We start from the raw sequence: 22,500 nt of genomic DNA on the forward strand, positions 1-22,500 counted from the left end.
CTGTGCCCAAGAGCTTGCACTTTAATTTCTAACTCTGTTTTTGAATGCTATAGATGATCTGCCTGGCCCTGAGCTTGTCACACTCTCCTCTCCCTCACTACAGAGCTCTGATAGTGACAAACAGTGCTGAGTGTGCATAGAGCAGCCGCTGCCACTCAGTGTCTGACAATGGCGGCGCAATGCCTGCCGGGACTTGTAGTCCGCAGTCACCTGCATCTGCCGCTCCTCCCCCGCCTGTTTCTTCTGTTTAAACTACAACTCCCAGCACCGCCCGCAGAAGCTTCGGCTCAGCCAATAGGCGCTCAGGAACCGGCTGTAGTAGTAAAGAGAGATGGCTGCACACAGTGACTGCAAGTATGTACCAGCCAGGGGCCACTGGGGCCACTGGGGCAACATCGAGGGGGAGAGGCTCCAACCTGGGCTGCAGGAAGTCATGTGACTATTGTAGTATATACTGTTGTTACATTGTAGCACCATGGAATGAATGGAAAACTTTCTAGAAAGTAGTAGTGTAAGTTCTCATGTTAATTAGAACGTTCCAGTGTGTAACAATGTATCCAGAGAGAGAATGTCCCAGGACTAATGCAGATGCCAGAACTTACTTTTAGTTTCGTTTTTATCCACTGGTAAAATATTTAGTATAATATATGTATATATCTAATATTGCTTCTCTTACTGCATGGCTGAATAAACCCCAGGAGATCTTTATTATATAAAACTGTATAGTGCATTATTGAAGTAAAAAAAAATAATTATTGAAGTAAAAAAAAAAACCGATATAGTACAATGTTAATATTTTATTCTTTGCATGATACAAACTACACCAGTCATAGTATCAGAGTCTGTTTTGTCCGTGTCACCTCCTTGTTCCAGTAATGTGTATATGGTATGGGTAGAGTAGTGCCACTATCTCACCGTCAAATGAACCAGCTGCCCTCCTTTCACCCCTTGCAGGGCAAATGCTTTCTTGCATTGTTAGTGTGTGTGTTTGTATATTACATATATTTTACATGTGTGTACATTATACTCGTTCTAGCTAACTCAAGCTGTATTCTGTATTAAAAAGGCAGGAATGGTAGTCCTTTGTATTGCAATACATGAGAGAGAGATAGATATCTCCATCTATCCTTTTTAATTTTATTTTTTAAACCTCCAAATTGACATCCACTCTCCCACTGTCTCTCTAGGAATGTGTTACCTGCTCAGGTGTGCCCAGGTCAGATAGACCCTTGAAGATAAATTTGTTCCTGGGTGAGAGATGGAGGTTGACTGTGATTTGCAAGTCCCTGAGGATGAAAGCTGCCTGACATGGTGGATACAGGATAATAATGCCATTGTTAAGTTATGGAAGGTACGTATACTATATTGTATTGATCAGATGAATTTGGTAGTTATGGTAACAGTAATGGATTTGATTATAAACAAATAACGATATGCCTTTATAAACTCTGGCAGCTGACACAGTTGAAACAATTTGGGCTGTCCTCCTACTCTGTCAATGTCACTTATTAATTGTCTAGTGTATGACTAACATCAGCCAGTCTTGTGTTCTCTGTTTGTGGAGCTTGAGATATATATTTTTTTTTTTTTTTTTTGCTTAGGACACAGACACCACCAGGGATTCCCATATTGTAAGACAGAAGATAGAGCAGTGTTATTCCGATCTATTCCTCCTACTCGCGAAAATACAAGGTATTGGCTGGTTCAGAGCATGGGATCTAATATATAAATGCTTAGTGGCGTCTGTGTGTGTGTGGAAAAAAAAAACAAGTTGCAGCGCCACCTGCTGGGCAGAGTTATACACTGACCTACTAAATTCTTAGTGTGTGTGGGAAAAAAAATTCAAAAAGGGCTGAAATTTGGTAGGGCTCAAACTCATTTTCGTGAGGTAATTTTACCTCATGAACACACATGTGTAGAGGCGTGCGTTAGTGTGTGTGTGGAAAAAACTATTTTCTCAGAAAGGGCTCATCCAATTGACCTGAAATTTGGTATACTGACATTATTTGACAAAAAAATTAGAATAGTCAAGTCAGTTAACTTCCATCATCCCCCCTTCCCCCCGTGGGAGGGGTAGTAAAGGCTAAATTTACGAGTTGAGGGGTCAAACTCATTTTTGTGAGGTAATTTTACCTCATGAACACACATTAAAAAGGGCGCTTGCGTCGGGAAGTAACGATCTTCCCCTGAGGAGGCCTGGGCTAGGTCCAAATGCATGACAAGAACCTTTTTAAGACCTTAAGTATCTTGATTTGACTAGAATGCATGAGTATCATGCACGGGTTAACTTGTGTGTATATATATATATATATATATTTATTATAGGAGATGTCTGAGTTTTGTGGCGTCCGGTGCTCATTTGCATCATCTGCACAGAAAGCAATTTGCGGAAATCAGTTCCTATAAATGTTTTATTTTGCACCAAGAAAGAATACTTTGATTTCTATAGACAGTGAAACATCCTCACATAATAACTTACTGTCAGGATATCATCATCATCATCATTTATTTATATAGCGCCAACATATTCCGTAGCGCTTTACAATTGGGGACAAACATAATAAACTAATAAACAAACTGGGTAAAACAGACAAAGAGGTGAGAAGACCCTGCTCGCAAGCTTACAATCTATGGGACAATGGGAGATTGACACATGAGGTTAAGTCTACATTTTGCATATTGGCCCAGCCAGACTGCAAAGGTAAAAGTGACTCATAGGCTAAATGATCCTGTCACACAACAATGTTGGTCAGGGGGTAGTTGTCTTGTGTGAAATTGTGTAACAGGCGGAAACAGGCTAAAGGTAGTGAGGTTAAGATGGTGGTTGAGGAATATTATAAGCTTGTCTGAATAGGTAGGTTTTCAGAGAACGCTTGAAAGTTTGTAGACCAGAGGAGAGTCTTATTGTGCAAGGGAGAGAATTCCATAGAGTGGGTGCAGCCAGAAAAAAGTCCTGTAACCGGGAATGGGAGTATGTAATGAGGGTGGATGTGAGACGCAGATCTTGTGTAGAACAGAGTTGCAGAGTTGGGAGATATTTTGTGACAAGAGAGGAGATGTATGTTGGTGCAGCTTTGTTGATGGCCTTGTAGGTTAGTAAAAGTATTTTATATTGGATTCGGTAGAAGACAGGCAGCCAGTGTAGAGACATACAGAGTGATTCAGCAGAGGAATAACGATTTGCAAGGAAAATCAGTCAGGATATTGGAGATTTCCTTTCAGATGTCTCTTCACTTGCTTGATATAATTATCATCATCATTTATTTATATAGCGCCAGCAGATTCTGTAACACTTTACAATTGGGAGCAAACAATAATAAAACAATACTGTGTAATACATACAGAGAGGTAAGAGGGCCCTGCTCGCAAGCTTACAATCTATGGGACAATGGTTTGATACACAAGGGTAAGTGCTACATCATATTGAATATTTTTCCAGCTAGAATGCAAAGGTTCCAAAGTATTTAGTGGGCTGTGTGATCAGTCACACAGACACGTTGGTCAGAGGGTTGTGGTCTTGTGTTGACTGTGTAGAGGGTAGTAATAGGGCAACCTAGGGAGATTAAGATGGTGGTAGAGGAATATTATAAGATTGTCTGAAGAGGTGGGTTTTCAGAAAGCATTTGAAGACTAGGGGGTAAATGTATCATACTCCGGTTTCTTCAACTCGCGGGAGTTCGGCGAGAAGACAGCTAAGGCAAGTTTCCCTTTACAAGGCAGCGCCGCTTTAAATTTTAGCTGTCCTCTCGCCGAACTCCCGCGGGTTGAAGAAACCGGAGTATGATACATTTACTCCTAGGTGTCGAGTTGGGAGATAGTTTGAGACAAGTGAGGAAATGTATGTTGTTGCAATTTTATTGATGGCCTTGTAGGTTAGTAGAAGAATTTTATATTGGATTCATTGAAAAACAGGCAGCTAATGTAGAGACTGACAGAGTGGCTCAGTAGACGAAAAACATTTGTAAAGAAAATCAATCTAGCCGCTGCATGCAAAATAGATTGTTGAGGCTCGAGTCTGATTTTGGTAAGACCAGTAAGGAGGGAATTGCAATAGTCCATGTGGGAGATGATGAGTGCATGAATTAATGTTTAGCAGTTTTATCAGGGCTGGGATACAGAAGAGGGACAGAACACCAGAACACCAGGCAGTGATTGTTCAGATATAAATGATAAACTCCCTGGGCACACAGTCTATATAGCGACATGGTGACGATGTCCCAGAATAGAGACACACATAAAACACGCTGTATATTTCAGTTACATTTGTCAGATATGTAATGATGACCCAAAGCTGCACACACATTAGACTCTAACAAACTAATCACAGTTTTCATTTGTAGGTTGTATCTGTTGTCTTGCAGTTTTCTCACACACAATGCTTTTTATGAGATCTGATTAGAAAGGAATTGGTTGGATAACCCCCCTCCAAAGATTAAGCTGGGTACACACTACAGGGTTTTGTCCAATAATCGGCTCAATCAGCCGACATAGGACCGCTCGTTCAGAAGTCGGGTCAGTGTGTGCAGAGACACGATGGTCGAAAGTCTGCCCAAGTGGACGATTGTCGCCTCATTTGGTTGGTCGTACCGTTAAATATTTTCGTTACAATCTCGTTTCCGTTGTGTAGTGTGTATAAACTTCCGACCGATCCACGATAATCCTCCAATACTACCTCGACCTGGGGGAGGTGTGTATGTAAATTTGTGATGCCTGTACCAGTCCCACATGGTGCGGTATCTGCACATCACTGACTTGTGTTTTGTATAGATGTGTATTGTACCTGTCTGGCTGCAGACCATTACACATGTATAAAGCACGTGTGTTATTACCCTTTGCGTCTAAGTTGTGAATCTATTCATATTTACCCTTTATAAACTATTAAAGTTATAAAGTCATATTAACCTTTATTAACTAATATTTGTAAAATACCCAGAATAAAGCACACAGTGTTCATGCAACAGTTTTATTGCAGGAAAAAAAGTACAACATTTTTTATTGCAGAATATGGCAAGTGAAAAACTGGTTTGTGTCAGAACAGTTCCAAACAGCATACACATTGCAACAAAATATTTTTCAAGCTCTGTCCCTTTATGCTAATGTCTTTGGTATATCGTTACATGCCACGCAAATGTTGCTTCAGTGTGTACGAAATTAAAATTATTGCTCACAACAACATGGCTGTAAAAAGTCACTAAAGTGACGTCCGCTCTTCCCGTTATCGTCTTAAACAAGGCTAGTGTGTATGCAGTCCATGGACCGAGCGATCGGACCATCGATCACATGTAAAATCGATCGGCATAAAAAGTTGATGGAAAATTCTGTAGTGTGTACCCAGCTTAACCCCACACAAGCAGAGATCACCTTGGCAGATTGTGCACACAATTCTATTGGTGTCTTTTCCAATTCATCCGATCTTAATTATACAATCAGCCTGAATAGATTTTTTTTTTTATTTATTTCATTTGATTGTTTTCATCCACTGGCAGATGCAGATTTAGGTACAATTCTAGCAAAATCTAGCAAATAACTGTTTTCATTACATGTGCGAGACAGAACACAGGCACCTCACTCCTCCTTGTCCAGTAAGGTGGATGTATCTAATAGGACCAGGAAAGATACAATTATTATTACTGTCCCTCTATAGGAGAATCTATGACTCTTTTTTTCTGTCTGTAATTACAGGATTACCACCCACTCTGCCGTCCCTGCCGCTGGAGCTGACCGTCTTGTGTAACGCAGTAATAATGCAGATTAATATGAGTGGAGGATTTCATGCTGGACACAAGACTGAGATGGAGACGGCTCTGAGCAGAGGTTTGGGATGTTCTGTATGTTCTCTGTGTGTTATAATGTATCATGCGTCTCATGTAGGGTACGTTTGGCTCTGCATGGCCTCTTATTGGATGACACGTGTAGATGTAATCATAGAGATTATTGATCTCTATAGTACAGAGCTGCTACACAATGCACCGTAAATGCTACTTATCCTTGCTCTTATTTTTATGATTAAATCCATGATGTTGTGTTCACGAATATCTAACCAGGCCGCATGCATCTGGAGCAGGATCGCTGACACAATGCAGTCTTGGAGAATCCCCAGTAATCTGCTTGTTTAATATAATTGTAAAAAGCTAAATTGTCCTATTAATTCAATTGATCAGAATGTTTAAGACCCTGATAGGTTTGGTCGTACGAACGCTGCTCTTTTCTACTTCTTTTCCTGTCTTTCCAGCCGTTCCTCCAGCATCTCCGTTGCATGTTCTACTCTTCTGTCCCCCCACTGCCCGCTCCGCCGTGGCCCCTCCCTGCTGCCCGCTCCGCTGTGGCCCCTCCCGGCTGCCTGCTCCATCATGCCCGCTGCCTTAAATCTCTCTGAGGCTAAAGTGTGAATGTTCTCACCTTCCATGTTCCCTGTTTCTGCTAGCAGTACTCTTATTACTCCTGCTCCACCAGTATGTTGTCTAAGGGTCACTTTTCATGGTGCCCCTCCTGCTCCCCCATTCTAACACTCCTAAAAGATCTCACTTCTACAAATCACGCCCACATCAGTCCTTCCCTTAATAAAGGCTGAGGATACAAATTCTACTGCCATGATTATTGGGTATACCGGATGAACCAGCCCAAAGCTGGCAACTTTTCTTATTTACAAAGCCCTCGCGCAATGCTGCAACTGCCTATCTCTGTCACCTCTATATACCACCTGCCAGAGCTTTCATCTATTCCATCTAGGTTACATCTTCCATCACCCTAATTACCACCTGTGACTAGGCGACACACAAGCCTTGGCGGAGAGCATTTATCTTACACTGATTAGTTTCCTTTGCGTGTGAACGTTCCAGGGCAGCACAGTGGCTCAGTGGTTAGCACTACTGCCTCACAGCACTGGGGTCATGAGTTCCATTCCCGATCATGGCCTTATCTGTGTGGAGTTTGTATGGTTCCCCGTGTTTGCGTGGGTTTCCTCCGGGTGCTCCGGTTTCCCCCCACGCTCCAAAAACATACTGGTAGGTTAATTGGGTGCTATCAAAATTGACCCTAGTCTCTCCCTGTCTGTCTCCCTCCCTGTCTGTTTGTCTCCCTCTCTGTCTGTCTGTGTCTGTGTGTGTCTACATTAGGGAATTTAGACTGTAAGCTCCAATGGGGCAGGGACTGATGTGAATGAGTTCTCTGTACAGCGCTGCGGAATTAGTGGCGCTATATAAATTGATGATGATGATGTATTTGTGTTAGTGTCTGATGAGTGTTCTCTTCTCCGTAGAACTTTTATTACTGTATTTGTATTGTGAGTGCCGCAGTGCTCCGCAGCCCCAAGCAGTGGGGGGAAAAGAAGCATAAATAAAACAGGGACATAGATAAAATGGGGACATACAAGGTAGACAGAGTAAATGCATACATGAAAACAAATAGTAGGGAGGACCATGCTTATGAGAGAGCTTAGAACTAGTTGGATAAGAGTTCTGTGGGAACGGACATTGACCGCATATGAGGCATTCCACTTATAAAGTGGATAAAATAGATTTTTTGATCCAGTTGCTTAAAGGGAAAATAAAAACAATTGTTAATAAAACGTTAGTTTAAAATTGAATTCCGCAGCGCTGCTAACGTGCTAGCTGGAGAATTCATGACTGAACCCTCTGTTACAGATTCACACAGTCGAGTTTTTAATTATAATATACAGTAAGTTCTGTCTCTCTGGGCGGATGGAGTGACATCTTTGTTTCGGTCCATCAGAAAATGTTGACATCTGGTTGTTTGGTCAATTAATCACAGGTGTATCTTAAATAGAAATATTACAGTTAGCGAAGTCATATTACTTAAATTAATAAGGATTTAATATAGGAATCTTTAGTTTTATTTATCTTGCTTATTAAAGACAAATATACCATCATAGTAATATAAAACAAACTGACTATTAAAGATACAATCGTATCGATTTATTAAAAATTACACTTCAACTCCACGCACATCTGTTGCTTTATTTATATGTTCTCAATATGTTCTAAATTCTGACTCTAAACGCTCTTCTGTAATAATAAAAGTAACAATAGATTGTTTTGTTTAAAAAAAAAGAAGCATAAAACACGTTTAATGTTACCAAACAACATTTGATCGATCAGATAGAAAATATTCATATGAATGAAGTAAATTTTCTATGCACATTTGATATCGAAACTACATTTACCAACATTCCGTATTCCGTATTCTGCTGTATCCATAGCTGTAAGGACGGAACTGTTCATACTCATGTCCCTACACTTATGTGACTGGATCACTTATAAATAGCTTATTTGTGGCTGGATAATTATTATTATTAATTTTTATTTATAAGGCGCCACAAGGTGTCCGTAGCGCCGTACAGGGACAAACAAATTACAATACAATGGGAGACAGCACAGTACAGTAAACAGTAAGCACAGTAACTCAATAAGCTCAATGCACAGCTAGAGAGGGCGGGGAAGGGGGAGGGAGGATCTACAAACGGCAGGGCCCAAGAAGGAGGGCGCGGAAGACAGGGAGACCCCCAGGGGGGACCGAGAGTGGATGTGGGGTGGAGGACCCTCGAGGAGGAGGGATAAGTAGCTGGAGAGCAGAGTTAGAAGTGGTGGAAACAGGAGGAGAGATGGCCCTGCTCAGAGAAGCGTACAATCTAAGGGGAGGGGTGGACAGACAGAGAGACGCAGGGGAGAGAGGGAGAGTAGGGGGACGGAGGCAGAAGATAAGGTAGGAAGTTAAGTGGGAGACTGAAAAGCTTTAAGAAAAAGGTGGGTTTTTAGGGCCCGTTTGAAACTGGACAGATTAGGGGAAGTTCTGATGGAGGGAGGGAGCTTGTTCCAGTGGAGGGGGGCAGCGCGGGCGAAGTCTTGAATACGTGCATGGGAGGAGGTTATAAGGGTGGAAGAGAGGCGACGGTCAGAGGCAGAACGGAGAGGGCGGGATGGAGCATGAATAGAGAGGAGGGTGGAGATGTAGGGCGCAGTGGAGTTGGCGAGGGCCTTGTATGTGAGTGTGAGGAGCTTAAAGAGGATTCTGAAGGGGAATGGGAGCCAGTGAAGGGCTAGGTAGAGGGGGGAGACAGAAGAGGAGCGGCGAGAAAGGAAAATAAGCCTAGCGGCAGCGTTAAAATCAGATCGAAGGGGAGCGAGATTATGTAGAAATATATTTCAATCAGAGGTGCAGGCACAAATGTATAATTTGAAATACACTTATCGTGTTACGTTGGGATGTGTTTTGTATGCAAGTGTCATGGTTTGGGCTTGTAACATTGCTAGAGGAAGTCTGTTTGCTGATAGCAGGAAATGTTAAGTTAGTCTTTATGTGAAGTGACAAACACCTATTTAGCCTGTATACTCAGTAGCCCTGGTCAGTGTGATAGGCCAGGGGGGGGATGCATTCACAGCACCCTCGTCCATAGTAAGAGGTCAGGGGTACCGGCCCAGGTACACCAGTAACGGGGTACACTCGCACCGTCAGTTACCCAGAAGAAACCTGGTACTGGATGCCGGTAAGGAGTCCAGTGGTGGCAGCATTTATAAGCCCCTCCTACTGCGGTGAGAGGGCGCGTTTGGGATACGGAAAGGGAACAGTGGCAAAGTAAGCCCAGTCGGTTCCCAGCAACAACAGACAGGGTGGCATAGGAGGTCCATCCTGTCACACCTTATTTATATGTTACAATTCTGTTTAACATAGAATACTGCTACTGGTTCTGCGGTAACACCTACTGGGGCAAATATTTATTTTGGCTATTATAACTATAATAATAACTGTTTTAGAATTTAATTTATTGGTCCTTATGCAGATGGATATGTATATAGGAAAATTACAAATTGCATTACTATTTTTATAGCAAGCTTTTTGCATACAACACGTTATTACATTATAATTCTGTGCATATATTACAGCACATGTCAGGGACAATTATACGGTGTAATGCGGCTCTGCGGTGATCCGGCTGCAAAGGAGAGATCTATACCTGTCGCTCATCAATTACGTTTTATTACATACACAGATCAGCTCTCCTGAATGCGGTTATTTTATATCCGGCAGAACTCTGTGACCCCCTCCCACTACTGTTTTATAACGGTTGGATATGAAATGTCAATAGCCACAATGTCTACACAGTAAAAATGTCGACATGTAAAATGTGGGCAGGGTTGTAAAGTTTACGTTCAAAATGTCGACATAAATAAACCGATGTAAACAATAATAAAATTAAATGCCGTGCCCTCTTCCCAGACAACTTGGCCAAGCCTAGTCCTGCCAGCCTAGGCTGGTACCAGCAAAATCGGGGGGACAGAAGGTGTGGGTTGCCTCCAATTCTCCTATTACCAGCTGGGGCTGTTGGCACTATAGCAGGGAAACCCTTCTATAATGCAAACCTGCGCCAGGCGGTGGAATTGGGTGACCCCCACACTAGGGCTCTTCCCACACCCCTGGGGCTGTGGGTTTGGGGTAATAATGTCAATTTAAATGTGTCAATCCATTTTGTCCCTGGTTTTCTGCAGGTACCAGCATGCCATTAAGTGTTTGGGCATGCTGGCGCTTGTAGTACTACATCCCGTTTTATAATTGTGCAGTATTTTTTTTCTCTTGTCTTATTTTTTTTTTTTTTCACTGTATCTCCTCTAGATTGTTGTAATGTCTCCTATGTAAGAGTCGTAGCACCGTGCTTGTGAAGCACACTCCACCATGATCTGCATCACCTGATCTCCTTACCCATCCTGCCATGTAAATACATCATTCAATAAATGTACCCATGTTTATTGCAGTGCTGGAGGCCTCGGGCGAGGTGAGTGTCACGGCTGGCACGGAGGTCTGGAAGAAGGTCAGAGCTGCTGAATACCCCCCGGAGGTGGATTCGGCCCTGAACAGGTTGGCCGGGCTGCAGTGCGCTTACTGGCTGGCGAACAATCAGTTGGCGGACGTGGTGGAATTGTTTACAGCACTTAATCAGGTTCGTCGCCATCTGCTGGTGAAGTGTTGTCAGGACCAGACCTCCATTAGTTTAATTACCTGGTGTCTTGTTCTGCATGAAGTTGTTGGGTTTTTTAATGTTTTTATTTATTTTTAGATATTTTTTTTGATTATTTGGATATTCCTTTTTAAAATGTGCTTGAGCACATGGTGTGTGTTCTTGCAGAAAAGCAGCATAATGCCAAGTCTTAGGGGGAATTCAATTGGGCGCGTTGCTCGTGAAAGTTACGCAGTCCGTGCATTAGTACCGTTACTATGGTAACGGTGCGCATTGCTACCGTTAGTGCGGTAATACCAACGCTGATTTTTGCTCACGAGCATTAAAATTACCGTACTATAGCTAATAGTGCGCGGCCCGCGTTAGTTTCACGAATAATGAGGCTAATTGAATTCCCTCCTTGAATAAAATTGAATAACATTGCATTATTAATGTTATTGTCTGGGGAAACCAGTGAAGTTTATGTCCAAAGTCTGAACAATTTGGCCCCTGGAAATTTGTTCCAATCAAGCAAGTTGTATTGTAAACGGGACGAGTAATCCGTATAGTTGCTCTGAAATTGATTATTTTTGCCACCACGGATTTGAGTCCAGTTCTCCAGCCTGTTACTCCGGCCTTTCCCGTAGGCTCCGCCCCCCTCTGACACCTCCGCCCATGAGGAAAACAACTTGTTATCACTGATACAAGCCTGGACCGTGCCGCCGCCGGAGGAGGAGACCATTCTCCCGCTACAGACCGTTGGTCATATGAAAGATATTCTCTACACCTCTGCCGCCTTCCTTCAAGGTAACGTCTGTGGGATATCTAATGATCCGTGAGTTTATTTGTGTGAGATACCAGAACGCTCTCTGGATATTTCACAATCTGAGCTGTATGTGGTTGTGTCCGGTTATCTGACGCTTGTAAACGTTATTCTATACCCTGTGATGTATCAGCGAACCTCATAGGGAAGAAATTTATGTACTGTGTGATGAAATAATAATAATCTATAAAGAAATGGTTAACTCCTTAACGACTGGAAAGCAAATTCGCCAACCATAAAGCCAGAACGAGTATGACTTTCACCACCAGGGATTGGTGTGTTCCATATATTCACTTCCTGTGGCATTGAGAATACGACCCATGCAGATTTTGTGAGGGGTGATTATGTCACTGACGGAGGGTGTCCCCTACACCTGGTCCTGCCGTTTTACCAAATTTATGTATGTCTGGAGTCCTACTTTAAGCAGGTCGAAAAAAAAATGTCATGCAGAATTTCGGTAAATATTAAATTATTTAATAAATTAATATTAAACCTGGGCGGTGGTGTCCTGTTAGTCCTGGACTGCTAGTTTAAAACAGAAAGCAAAAAAACGTTGTTTCCTTTTGAATCATTGGCAAACGAAAGATCCTGACAAGGTGGCGGGGGAGGATTTCATGGTTTTCCCCTTTCTTGAACGCGGATGAATTTTCCAGCCCCAGCAGAGCCGTGTAATCTGGATGTAATAAGCAGCATCTGTATTGGGTCCAGTTTACATGGAATTCTTTAGTTCTGGCAAAAGGGAGGAGACCCGTCAAACAGACCAATGTGTCCCCAATTTAAAAATAAAAATATAAATAAACATATTTTTCTTACATCCCTGTTATTCCTTCAAATTTAAAATAAACTATTTGTTACTGTTCTGGTTATATCTTTATATAATTTAATATGGTTGCTCTAATTGTGTGAAAGTTACGAAAAGTAGAATCTTGAAAAGTGTACCCCCCGCCCCTAATTTGATTATTTTCCCCCATATAACAGACTAAAAAATCCTTTTTATCCAGAGAAAAACAATATAAATTTCACTTTTGTTAAACAAAATAAAAATGTATTGCCGACTACAGATGATTCATTACAGAGACAAAGCAACAGCAATATTAAGATATTTTTGTTGGTTGCTTTATCTAATGACAGAAACGCCAACCTTCTTTCCAGATTAGAACATGGAATCCCCATATCCTGGGCGCACACACGTCTGGCTGTGTTGTCTGTGTGTTGCACTGATCGTCTCTTGTATAAAGACAGGCAACCTAAATAATAGTTTACTTAGCTATAGCTTAATATTTCTGTTTGGGCTATAACATTAGGGGGGATTTCCATCTAACCTTTTTTTACTTCCAGTCTTGACTGCACCCCTAATAATTTGTTTCCACACCCCCAATTACCTCATATATAATGACACCATTAAGCTACTCTTAAAGCTGGTGTGTTTGAAAGAAGATTATCATAAATGAATGAGATTGACAGGAGGACTTTGGGAAGAGATGAGTGGATTGTGGGACATGGTAACAAAACACTTTTATATAACCTAGGTAAACCCTGCAGTATGGGTATATTACAGCAAATCCATTTTAATGTCATTATCTGTAATGTATGGCCGTTTGGTGGTCTCACATGAATCTATCTTCCAGGGGTGATTGCTATGGACTCTTTGGATTTCCCCCGGGCGGTGGTCCTCCTCCAGGAAGCTGCTGGCAGCCTATGTTCCAGCAGGGTATTGGCGGAGGTTTATACCTGTCTGGGATACTCCTCCTACAAGATGGTAAAATACTTTGTGTACATTAGTTTAATCTCCTCCACTCGCTGTGTAGTCTTTCAGCACTTGCAGTCTTTACAGGGGCCTCTCCCGACATTAAGGATAAAGGCCAGCAGGTGTGGATTAGTACAAGGTGCTGTGGTCAGCAGGGGGTGTCGGTGGGTGTCAGAGGTTACCAGCTGGGGATGGATGAGTAGAAGGGATTGGGGTCTACAGGGGGAGGTGGATAAGATTTGTCTTCACCTTCATATCCTGTCTGGGTGGGATGTTTTATGGGCAGCTTGTTTTAGGTGCGTTGTAGAGGTCAGCAGGGGGTTAGAGGGATTCTAACTTCCGGCTGACGGGTGTCCATTTTGCGTCTAGTCAGGGGAAGATGCTCTCGCCCTCCGCGGCAGTGCAGCTTGGCGCACAGTGATGGTGGTTTATATTGGGCACAGTGACCGAGTGTACAGGAAGCCTTTCTATATTAATGTGTGTAGAAATATATTAATTTATTAGTCTATTGGGGAAAACATAAAAATGCTTTGTTTGGGGATGACCGTTGAAGTGGTGGATTGGGCCTCAGTGTTCACATTGTGATGTCTTCTCCAGGCAAAGCCGCAGACGGCCCTGCAGTACTGGAAGCAGGCTCTGCGGGTGGACTTCCACTGCCTGGCAGCCCTGTACCACAGCTCCTGCTTATACCGCTACATGGGGAGGACAGATTCTGAGCTGGAGGCCCTCTCGCTGCTTCATACGGTAACACACATGCCATACTGATCATACATATCCTATAGAACATATAAACCACACAGAACATACATGTCACCCTGATCATACATGTCACCCTGATCATACACGCCGCCCTGAACATACAGACTACATACCACACAGACCATACAAATAATTTGAATAGTATTATTCATCGTAGTATTACATTATATAGTCTGGGTATTGCTCCTGTGTACAGCACAGCGCCCCTTAGTGGCCACATTTAGTTGGACTGTTAATAGTCATATGCTGTTGATCTGTCAGCTGAGTAACGTTATATTACAGTGAATAAAATTGTAACTAATTACAGTATGTGTTGAGCTGCAATGGAAGCATTGTGCATCCTTCTGTTCAGTGTTTAACTTGTTATATAGTTCACTTTAACCCTACAAATTGACTTTCAGGCGTTAGAAAATTCCCATCCGGATCCCTCCGCCAAAGAGACCCTATTTCTTTTCAGGACCGAGCTTCTGCTGAGCACCCCGATTCTAAGCCGCTTCCTCCACACACCGACCTCCTGTGAGGTGAAGTATCTGATGGCAAGCCGCTGCCTGCGGAACAAGAGGTACGCCCCATGTTTAATGGTCTGTCTCCCCGCGTAGCCCCTTTATATCGCCTCCACATTCTGCGGTAAAGGCTGGTCCACCTGCTCCTCCCTGTGCCAGGTCATGTGACTGAGTGTATTGTACAGCGCTGTAGGAGAGTGAGCCCAGGCAGATGTCTGTCATTTACCAGCATAACATTAATAGGGTCATTAGTGTGTATGGGGGTCAGACGGACGCCAATATTGGCCCCGTACTGTTTCAATATTGCAGTGTATGAGCAGCATTATTGGGGCCAACTGAGGACAAAATAAAATTTAAATATTAGGCTAAAATTCGTTTGAGCAAATCCTCCCTCCGTGTGCTATAGACACCTATGTGGATTTGTGTGTTTAAGTCAAAACCCCACTAAATGGTTATTTCTAGGTCCTGCACATGACCCACAAGGGACCTGTTATGTGGGTAGTACGGTCGGTGCTCTATGTACAGAGACTGTAACCAGTTGTATGTGTGTGTCCTTTACAGCATCAATGAAGCGGTGGACCATTACATGGATCTGATGGCTGCTCTACAGGACGGGTCTGAGCACGAGGTGAGTGTGAGACGGAGCGAGGTGTGCATAGGCAAACCGAGGGGGTTTCCTAGTGCCTGGAAACCCCCCTCCAAGCCTGGGACACTGTATAATTGAGGTGACTGGACCCTGCTCCCGCTTCACACGGCTCTGCTTGAAAAGGGAAAGCTGCGTGCTCCTAACTGTAGTGCACGCAGCATTGTCCATGTATATTATAGGGATAGGAAGAGTTGGAGAGCAGCCAAGCACTGTCTAATATAGCAACGCCCCCATGCATGCTGGTCACGCCCACTGGCGGCGTGGTGTGGAAACCGCCCTCTACAAATCCTGCGTTTGCCCCTGGTGTGTGTGAGACAGAGCGAGGTGTGTGAGGGACCAATATAGGATTAGACGATGATGATAGCGAGCTAAATACACCAATATATAGAAATGTCTGTATAGCTGAGCTAATTAAACACCTGTAATAACAATATATTGTACGGTTATATAAAACTTACCAGTGCATAGTATGAGCTTACCGCCCTCCTGCACATTTTGTGCTACCAGCTAAAATTTCCATGACAACCATCTCCGTTGTGCAGTTGTCAGCTCCGCCTTCTTTCTTACGGAATCAACTGTCTGAGCTGGCAGCCTATCATAATACTCTAAGGAAAGGGGGAGGTGTTAATGACAACTGCACCGTGGAGATGGTTGTCAAGGAGCGTCTTAGCTGGATGTCAAATAACTCTTCAGCAGTGTAGATATTCCTGCGTGTACATACATGTAACTAAATGCAATTGTGAACTGTATTTTATAATAACTCACAGCTGTATATCCTCTTCCTAGGGCTTATACCCCAGCCCTGCCCCTCTGCCAAGGATGCCGGTTATTTATCTGGAAGCTGCCACAGCCCTTTTGGAGCAGAAGAGCTTCCAAGACGCCATGACGGTGTGCGCGGAACTGTTTGGCTGCCTCTGTCACGTTACAGCCGGCATCATCCGCGTGGACGGAGCGCAGACCGACCAGGAGAGAGCGGAGCAGCTGAACTGTATCTTCTGGGCGTCTGCAGCTCATCTGCTGCAGGGGGAAGCCCAGGGCATGCTGGGAGATCACAAAGAATCCATCATTGACTTCACAAAGTACGGCTATTATCTGAGCCTGTAATATAGGAGCATAGAATATAATAGTGGAAAAGACCCAGCTGCAACGTCTAGTCTGCCCACTGTTCGCCCGTTTCCCTGTTTATTATATTTTCTTGTCTATTTTTGTTTTTGTAACTACTGAACACTAATAACACCCTTAATATAGTTGAATTTCCCTATTATAATACCTTGTATCTATTTTCTTATAATGAGGATGGAATCCTGTTTGCGTATTACAATATTTATCATGATTGCCCGGATGCTTGGCAGTAGCGGGGGGCGTATCTGTCCTAGAATTGGATACGAGTGTCACATGACCAGCTCCCATCTTACTATGGGGTGTCCCTCCAACTGCTCCTGAGCCCTCTTTCTGATTGCCATTATTTTTTTGTTTTCATCACCAAAAAAGGTATTCAAGTAATTTGTGTGCTTATTTATTTTATTTATTTCTAGAGACACCTGTGTACAAGGCCAGATTATGCACAGTTTATACAAAGTGAATCATCTTTGTGTAGCATGATTCACATTATAGTGACCCGGATTGCATGAAGGGGTTGAGTGTTGGGCCCCTCTGTACGTTCCGGTGATGTATAATGAGGATTGTTGGTAAAACAAACCCTATAATAGTAATGAAAGAGCTGACACTCTACACAGACTGAATGACTATGCATAAGTGCTGCCCATATTAACCATTCCCTCCCTTCCAGCCATAGTACCAGGAGTAATACACTCATTTGGGCACTGATGTATTTTCTAGAACATCCAGATTATTGTGTGATCCTGATGCTAATATCCCTTTAGCGCTGCTCACCTATCAGATCTATAATTCTGTACTTCAGCTCGTTGTTCTTTTTTTCTTTTAAGGTCATTGTCCTTAATAATTGTATTTTCTGGATGACGGTGTGTGATGCTTCCATCTCTGTTACTTTTCAGGTGTATAAATCTACTGATGAAAGTCCAGTTTGATGATCCTGGTGAGTTCAGCACTTTCCAATAAAAATTATATTGGCACTAACCGCACAGAATATTTGATATTTCCAGATTGTTAGAGAATTGTGTAGATGATTTAAAGCTCGCTAGGTTGACCAGACCTGTACTAGTGCTCTGTAGAGCTTCTAATAGGAAAATACCAATAAGAAGCTCTCACAATCAGGTTATCAGCTGTGAAATGATTGGACGTCCTGTCCTGCCGGTGTTGAGGTTTCCTCTCGATGTGTTTCAGGTTCTGCAGATGATGGCGGTAGCGCGTATACAATTTGTAGGATCCTAAAGGCCTCGGCTTTCTTTGGAAGAGCTCAGCAGTTCCGGCATTTGGGGAACCACAAGAACGCACTGATGAATGTGAAGCTCAGCCTGCAGGGAACACCAGGTGAGACGCACGGCCAGGATATAGGACATTAGTGACAGGTGTCAATCTTCAGTGTTGCCCAACTGAACCCAATCCCTTAATATATAAACCGTCCAAACTGCACTGGCCGAGATCCAATGATTTTCTCCTTCCTCTCTGATCTTACTGGACTCCTTCATTAATCCATAAGATGCCCCCAACGCTTCTCAAAACCCTTTCCTGGCTCAACAGAGAGTTTTGTGTGATGTCTATGCAACGCTCCAAAACTTTGGAACTAAGGTTGGACTGAATCGCTGCCCCAACCTAACTGACCGAAGGGATATACTCTTCACACTGCTGCCCAAAGCTAAAACCACCTCTGTCTTCTTTTTCCCTTCTACTGTGACCCTGGGCAGGATCTGTCTCTCTGTGTTCATTGTGGACACACTGTGAGGGTCCTGGGGATGATGTGAGAGAGCGACTGCTTGTCGTTAATATATATATCAATGTCTATATCCGATCTAAGAACATCGAATAACGGGAGGGTTGGTACATAACTGAATATGTCCACAATGCTCTTATTCACGTGTTAGGAGGGAAGAAGTTCTCCCGTCAGCCAGCAGAGTGTGAGTGACAGGCTTGTTCTGCAGAAATAAACTGTGTGGATTGGTGGATCACACACAGGTCAGTGATGTCACAGCCACTTAACTGACTAAATCTCCACTCTCAGATCAGGTTCGGATACTGTTCTACAGATGTGGGGTGTGAATTCAGGTGTCTGTTATGGAGTGTGGAAGTAATACTCTATTAAACACTATTAATAAACTCTATTAGTTTGAGCAGAGCTTTAGTGGAATGACCGTTTAACACTGAATTATCTGCATTACTTTTATGTTTCATATCTGGAAATCTTAATTTTGAGGTTTAGGGATCCATTAAAATGATACGGTTCATTTAATATTTTCCATGTTGGGTACATTGAACTAAATGGTATATGTATAGAGCAGTAACAAGATCATCATATCCCCCTCCTCAGTTTTGCCTTATGCAACGCCATTTATGGTGAATGTACTGTGTAACTTGGGCCACACGAAAGAAGCAGCGAGTCGGTGGCGGAGGTTCCAGAGCGACGAGGCGCACCTACATGAGCAGTGGGAGGCGGTAAGAAGGTAAGTGTCCATCATACTAGATAGCGGAACACGCCACGCTCTACGTAACTGACATTTTCCTCTGAGTACTTGGTTTTGTCTTTTCAAACCTATACATTTTTGCTTAGTAATGTTTTGTACACAGGAACCTGGTACTCACAGGGACCTATGCAGGACTGGCCCCATCTCCCTGGATGGTCGGGTAGAGGAATACTACCATCTATGGAGATACTAGGGAGCAGTACTCCAGCTTTCTTGTAGTAATGTATACCAATGGGCACCCCCATTAGATCCTCGAAATGCCTCTGCCTGGAAATGCTTGTGGCCCTGTCACTAGGGCCCATAGCAAAATAAACAGAGCCTCTGTCTTGAATGTTGTGCCCAATTCACAATATGAATATAGTATATGGATTATTAACTAGAGATGGGGGAGTGTTGATGGGGATTTTCCATATCTAGATGACTTTGCTTTGCTTCTGTGTGACCTCCTGCAGCTTTTATTGAACTCAGCTTCCTTCTTAGCTTCTCCTATTATGTCTAGTCCAGCTTCCTTCTCAGCTTCTCCTATTATGTCTAGTCCAGCTTCCTTCTCAGCTTCTCCTATTATGTCTAGTCCAGCTTCCTTCTCAGCTTCTCCTGGTATGTCTAGTCCAGCTTCCTTCTCAGTTTCTCCTATTATGTCTAGTCCAGCTTCCTTCTCAGCTTCTCCTATTATGTCTAGTCCAGCTTCCTTCTCAGCTTCTCCTATTATGTCTAGTCCAGCTTCCTTCTTAGCTTCTCCTATTATGTCTAGTCCAGCTTCCTTCTCAGCTTCTCCTATTATGTCTAGTCCAGCTTCCTTCTTAGCTCCTCCTATTATGTCCAGTCCAGCTTCCTTAGCTTCTCCTATTATGTCTAGTCCAGCTTCCTTCTCAGCTTCTCCTATTATGTCTAGTCCAGCTTCCTTCTTAGCTTCTCCTATTATGTCTAGTCCAGCTTCCTTCTCAGCTTCTCCTATTATGTCTAGTCCAGCTTCCTTCTTAGCTCCTCCTATTATGTCCAGTCCAGCTTCCTTAGCTTCTCCTATTATGTCTAGTCCAGCTTCCTTCTCAGCTTCTCCTATTATGTCTAGTCCAGCTTCCTTCTCAGCTTTTCCTGTAATGTCTAACAGACCGCTCTATAGACAGCGTAATATCTAATGCAGAGAGGTCAGCAGAGCTGTGTCCTATCCTAGGGCAACACAGATAAACTCTGCCTGATTATATAAAGACATAGCTGGTAAGCACAGAGAAAAGATAATACACAGTGAAAGCTGCAGCAGGGCATGTACAAGCAAATAAAGTTACAGAATCCCTTTCAGGTTCTCTGTGAATTTGTACTGTACTCCGTAAGTATTGACATATGGATGTTAATCAGTTTGAGCTTGAGAAGCCGATGTGCATGGCCTCTGCTGTCTGTAATCGCTTTGTCTGACAGGGAATCCGGTTTTCTCCCTCAGGGATCTCCCCCTCTATCTGTCTTTGCTCGTCCAGAAAGACAGCTCAGTGGACGAATCTGTAGCTAAGGAATTGGAGGACTATTTACGAAATGAAGACCATAAGATTGACGCTGACTCCTAGCTTGTCATCCTCAGCTTCACAGAGCGCTCAGTCACCTCGCACGGGGATGTCGTGTTACGCGGCTGTTACTATATCCCTGGGAAGCGGAGTGTAGCTGAAAATCGTGAGCCTGTTACTCCATCATTTCAGTGACTGAAACTACGTTGGATATTGTGAAAAGAAATTATTTCTTGTAAGAAATTACTGCAGTATTGACCAGAATCTGACACTTTTCTTTATTACTTTGCTGTAATCTTTTATTTTCAGGATGACCAAAGACTTTAGTGATAACGTGGCTAATGCCTTGGAGATTACACTAGTGCGGGGCTGTCAGTTAGTTTGTTTAAAGTGGAAGTATCGTTAGTTGGAACACTGAGGTGTTGAAGCTTTTTAATATTTTGGGAGCTGTGATACACAGAAATGGAATAGTATAGTGATGTTGTATAAGTGCTTGTGAAATACATTGCTTAAACTCACCTTGTTCTTTTATCGGTCTTGGATTTATGCATGTTCCCCTGTGTGACTGTCTCTTAGATGTCGGGATAAAGTCCTGACACCTATGAAACAGCCACAAGTTTGATTTTTTCCATCTAATGAACATGGAGCTCAGCATCTTCCATTCTTGGGCCCAAAATGTAGCACCGTTACCTCTGCATGTTTGTAAGCAAGGCCCCAACCCCAACTGCCCAGGAAGAATTGTCCACACAAAGTTGCAGATCTAATATAGTGGTGCTATAAAGAAGAGCTGCTTAACCTATAGAGTTGTGAAAAATTAGCAGCGCTATAGGGATATTGAAAGACCTTGATGCTTTTATAAAGTGAGAACGACAATCTGGTTCGCACCTGGAGGGCATTCACACCAGCCTAGATTTACCACACCATGAGAACTCTGCCCCCCGAGAATGAAAACACTGGTATTTATAGCATAAAACAATACAAAAAATAGTTTAAAATAAAGTACATGGGTAGTAGACAATAAGATTGAAAGAGTAACAGCTTCCTGTATAAAAAGAACATATTCCTTTCTTCTTGGTAGTTTAATTCCCTTCATATAAAGTCTTATTTCCCAACAATCGAAACCTCAGCACTCTCGGTGAATTATGTACAGATGTTATTGTCCCACTTACAAATTCCTTTATCTAACGAAAGTCAGTCCATTACGGCCTTATTCTGCATTCCCAGCTTTTGAGCCTTTTTGGTTCAAATTCATAATTAATGAGTGCATTTACAAATATTTCACTTTCTTGTTGCTTATTCTTTAAACTGAAGTAAATAGTTTTAGGAAATTAGTATCCAAACCTCGGAGGCAAAAAATAGTCAATATTCTATTGTAGTGGCTAATCCTCTTGGAACCTTGTTGCAGATCTTTACACTTTACTGCTTCATGTACACCCAATTGCATAGCTGAAGGTGAAGGCTGGTAGAGGTAAAGAGGGATATGATGGGAATCTCATTTGTCTTCCCATTATTATTTCATGTATGGTAGTTTTTACTGTTGGAGGTGGATCTTATGCCATGACTGTAAGTTGGATTGCGTCAGACCACTTAGACCTGTTCCTGCAGAAGTTGTAGTGACTTCGTTTTTCTAAATACCATTATTTTTATAACACAGTTTCTGGTTTAACACCTTTATTTTCTTGACCATTGAAGTGTTGCTTCAATCTGAGTGGATGATGAAAGGTATACTAAAACTTAGAATAAAGTACTTAAGCAACTTTTTCCTAACCGTGAGTGCATCTGCTTTTACATGAGCTTCAACACAATCAAAATACATACAAATAATTGCATGTAAATATTCCTTATTTGAATAAAATCAATGTGATTATCTAGAAAAGGTCTTCAATGTGGGGTTTGTCCTGCCTACTGTGTCTCTGTCTTCTCAACTTTGCCTATGTTATGTTATATACCTGACAAATAGGCCACATCGATGTCAGATTGGG

The 22,500-nt window shown here is 42.7% G+C and overlaps 1 protein-coding gene across 6 annotated transcripts; it reads left to right on the plus strand.

The window, feature by feature from the left end:
* The first annotated feature begins 289 nt into the window (after nt 1–289).
* FANCG (FA complementation group G) lies at nt 290–21,036 on the plus strand. Of its 6 annotated transcripts, none has more exons than XM_075186775.1 (16): nt 290–354; nt 1,188–1,351; nt 1,602–1,692; nt 5,683–5,814; nt 10,767–10,951; nt 11,596–11,755; nt 13,400–13,530; nt 14,116–14,262; nt 14,679–14,839; nt 15,342–15,408; nt 16,213–16,505; nt 17,442–17,482; nt 17,731–17,877; nt 18,872–18,996; nt 19,129–19,209; nt 20,459–21,036. In XM_075186775.1, exons 2-16 carry the CDS (start codon nt 1,259–1,261, stop codon nt 20,579–20,581), a joined length of 1,977 nt encoding a protein of 658 aa, XP_075042876.1. In that variant the 5' UTR covers nt 290–354; nt 1,188–1,258; the 3' UTR covers nt 20,582–21,036. The 6 variants fall into 6 exon arrangements, with proteins under 6 accessions (XP_075042876.1, XP_075042898.1, XP_075042883.1 ...); XM_075186797.1 differs by having other exon boundaries at nt 18,872–19,004; nt 20,459–20,548; XM_075186782.1 differs by lacking the exon at nt 19,129–19,209 and having other exon boundaries at nt 18,872–19,004; nt 20,461–21,036.
* Nucleotides 21,037–22,500: the final 1,464 nt, after the last annotated feature.

Source organism: Mixophyes fleayi, chromosome 1 (genome assembly GCF_038048845.1).
Source record: "Mixophyes fleayi isolate aMixFle1 chromosome 1, aMixFle1.hap1, whole genome shotgun sequence".
Classification (NCBI taxonomy): domain Eukaryota; kingdom Metazoa; phylum Chordata; class Amphibia; order Anura; family Limnodynastidae; genus Mixophyes; species Mixophyes fleayi.

Coding starts and splice junctions, on each gene's coding strand:
- FANCG (XM_075186775.1), top strand. CDS start 1,259: ATGGAGGTTGACTGTGATTTGCAAGTCCCTGAGGATGAAAGCTGCCTG. Junction 10,952..11,595: donor TGTTTACAGCACTTAATCAG/GTTCGTCGCCAT, acceptor CCTTTCCCGTAG/GCTCCGCCCCCCTCTGACAC. Junction 11,756..13,399: donor CTCTGCCGCCTTCCTTCAAG/GTAACGTCTGTG, acceptor TCTATCTTCCAG/GGGTGATTGCTATGGACTCT.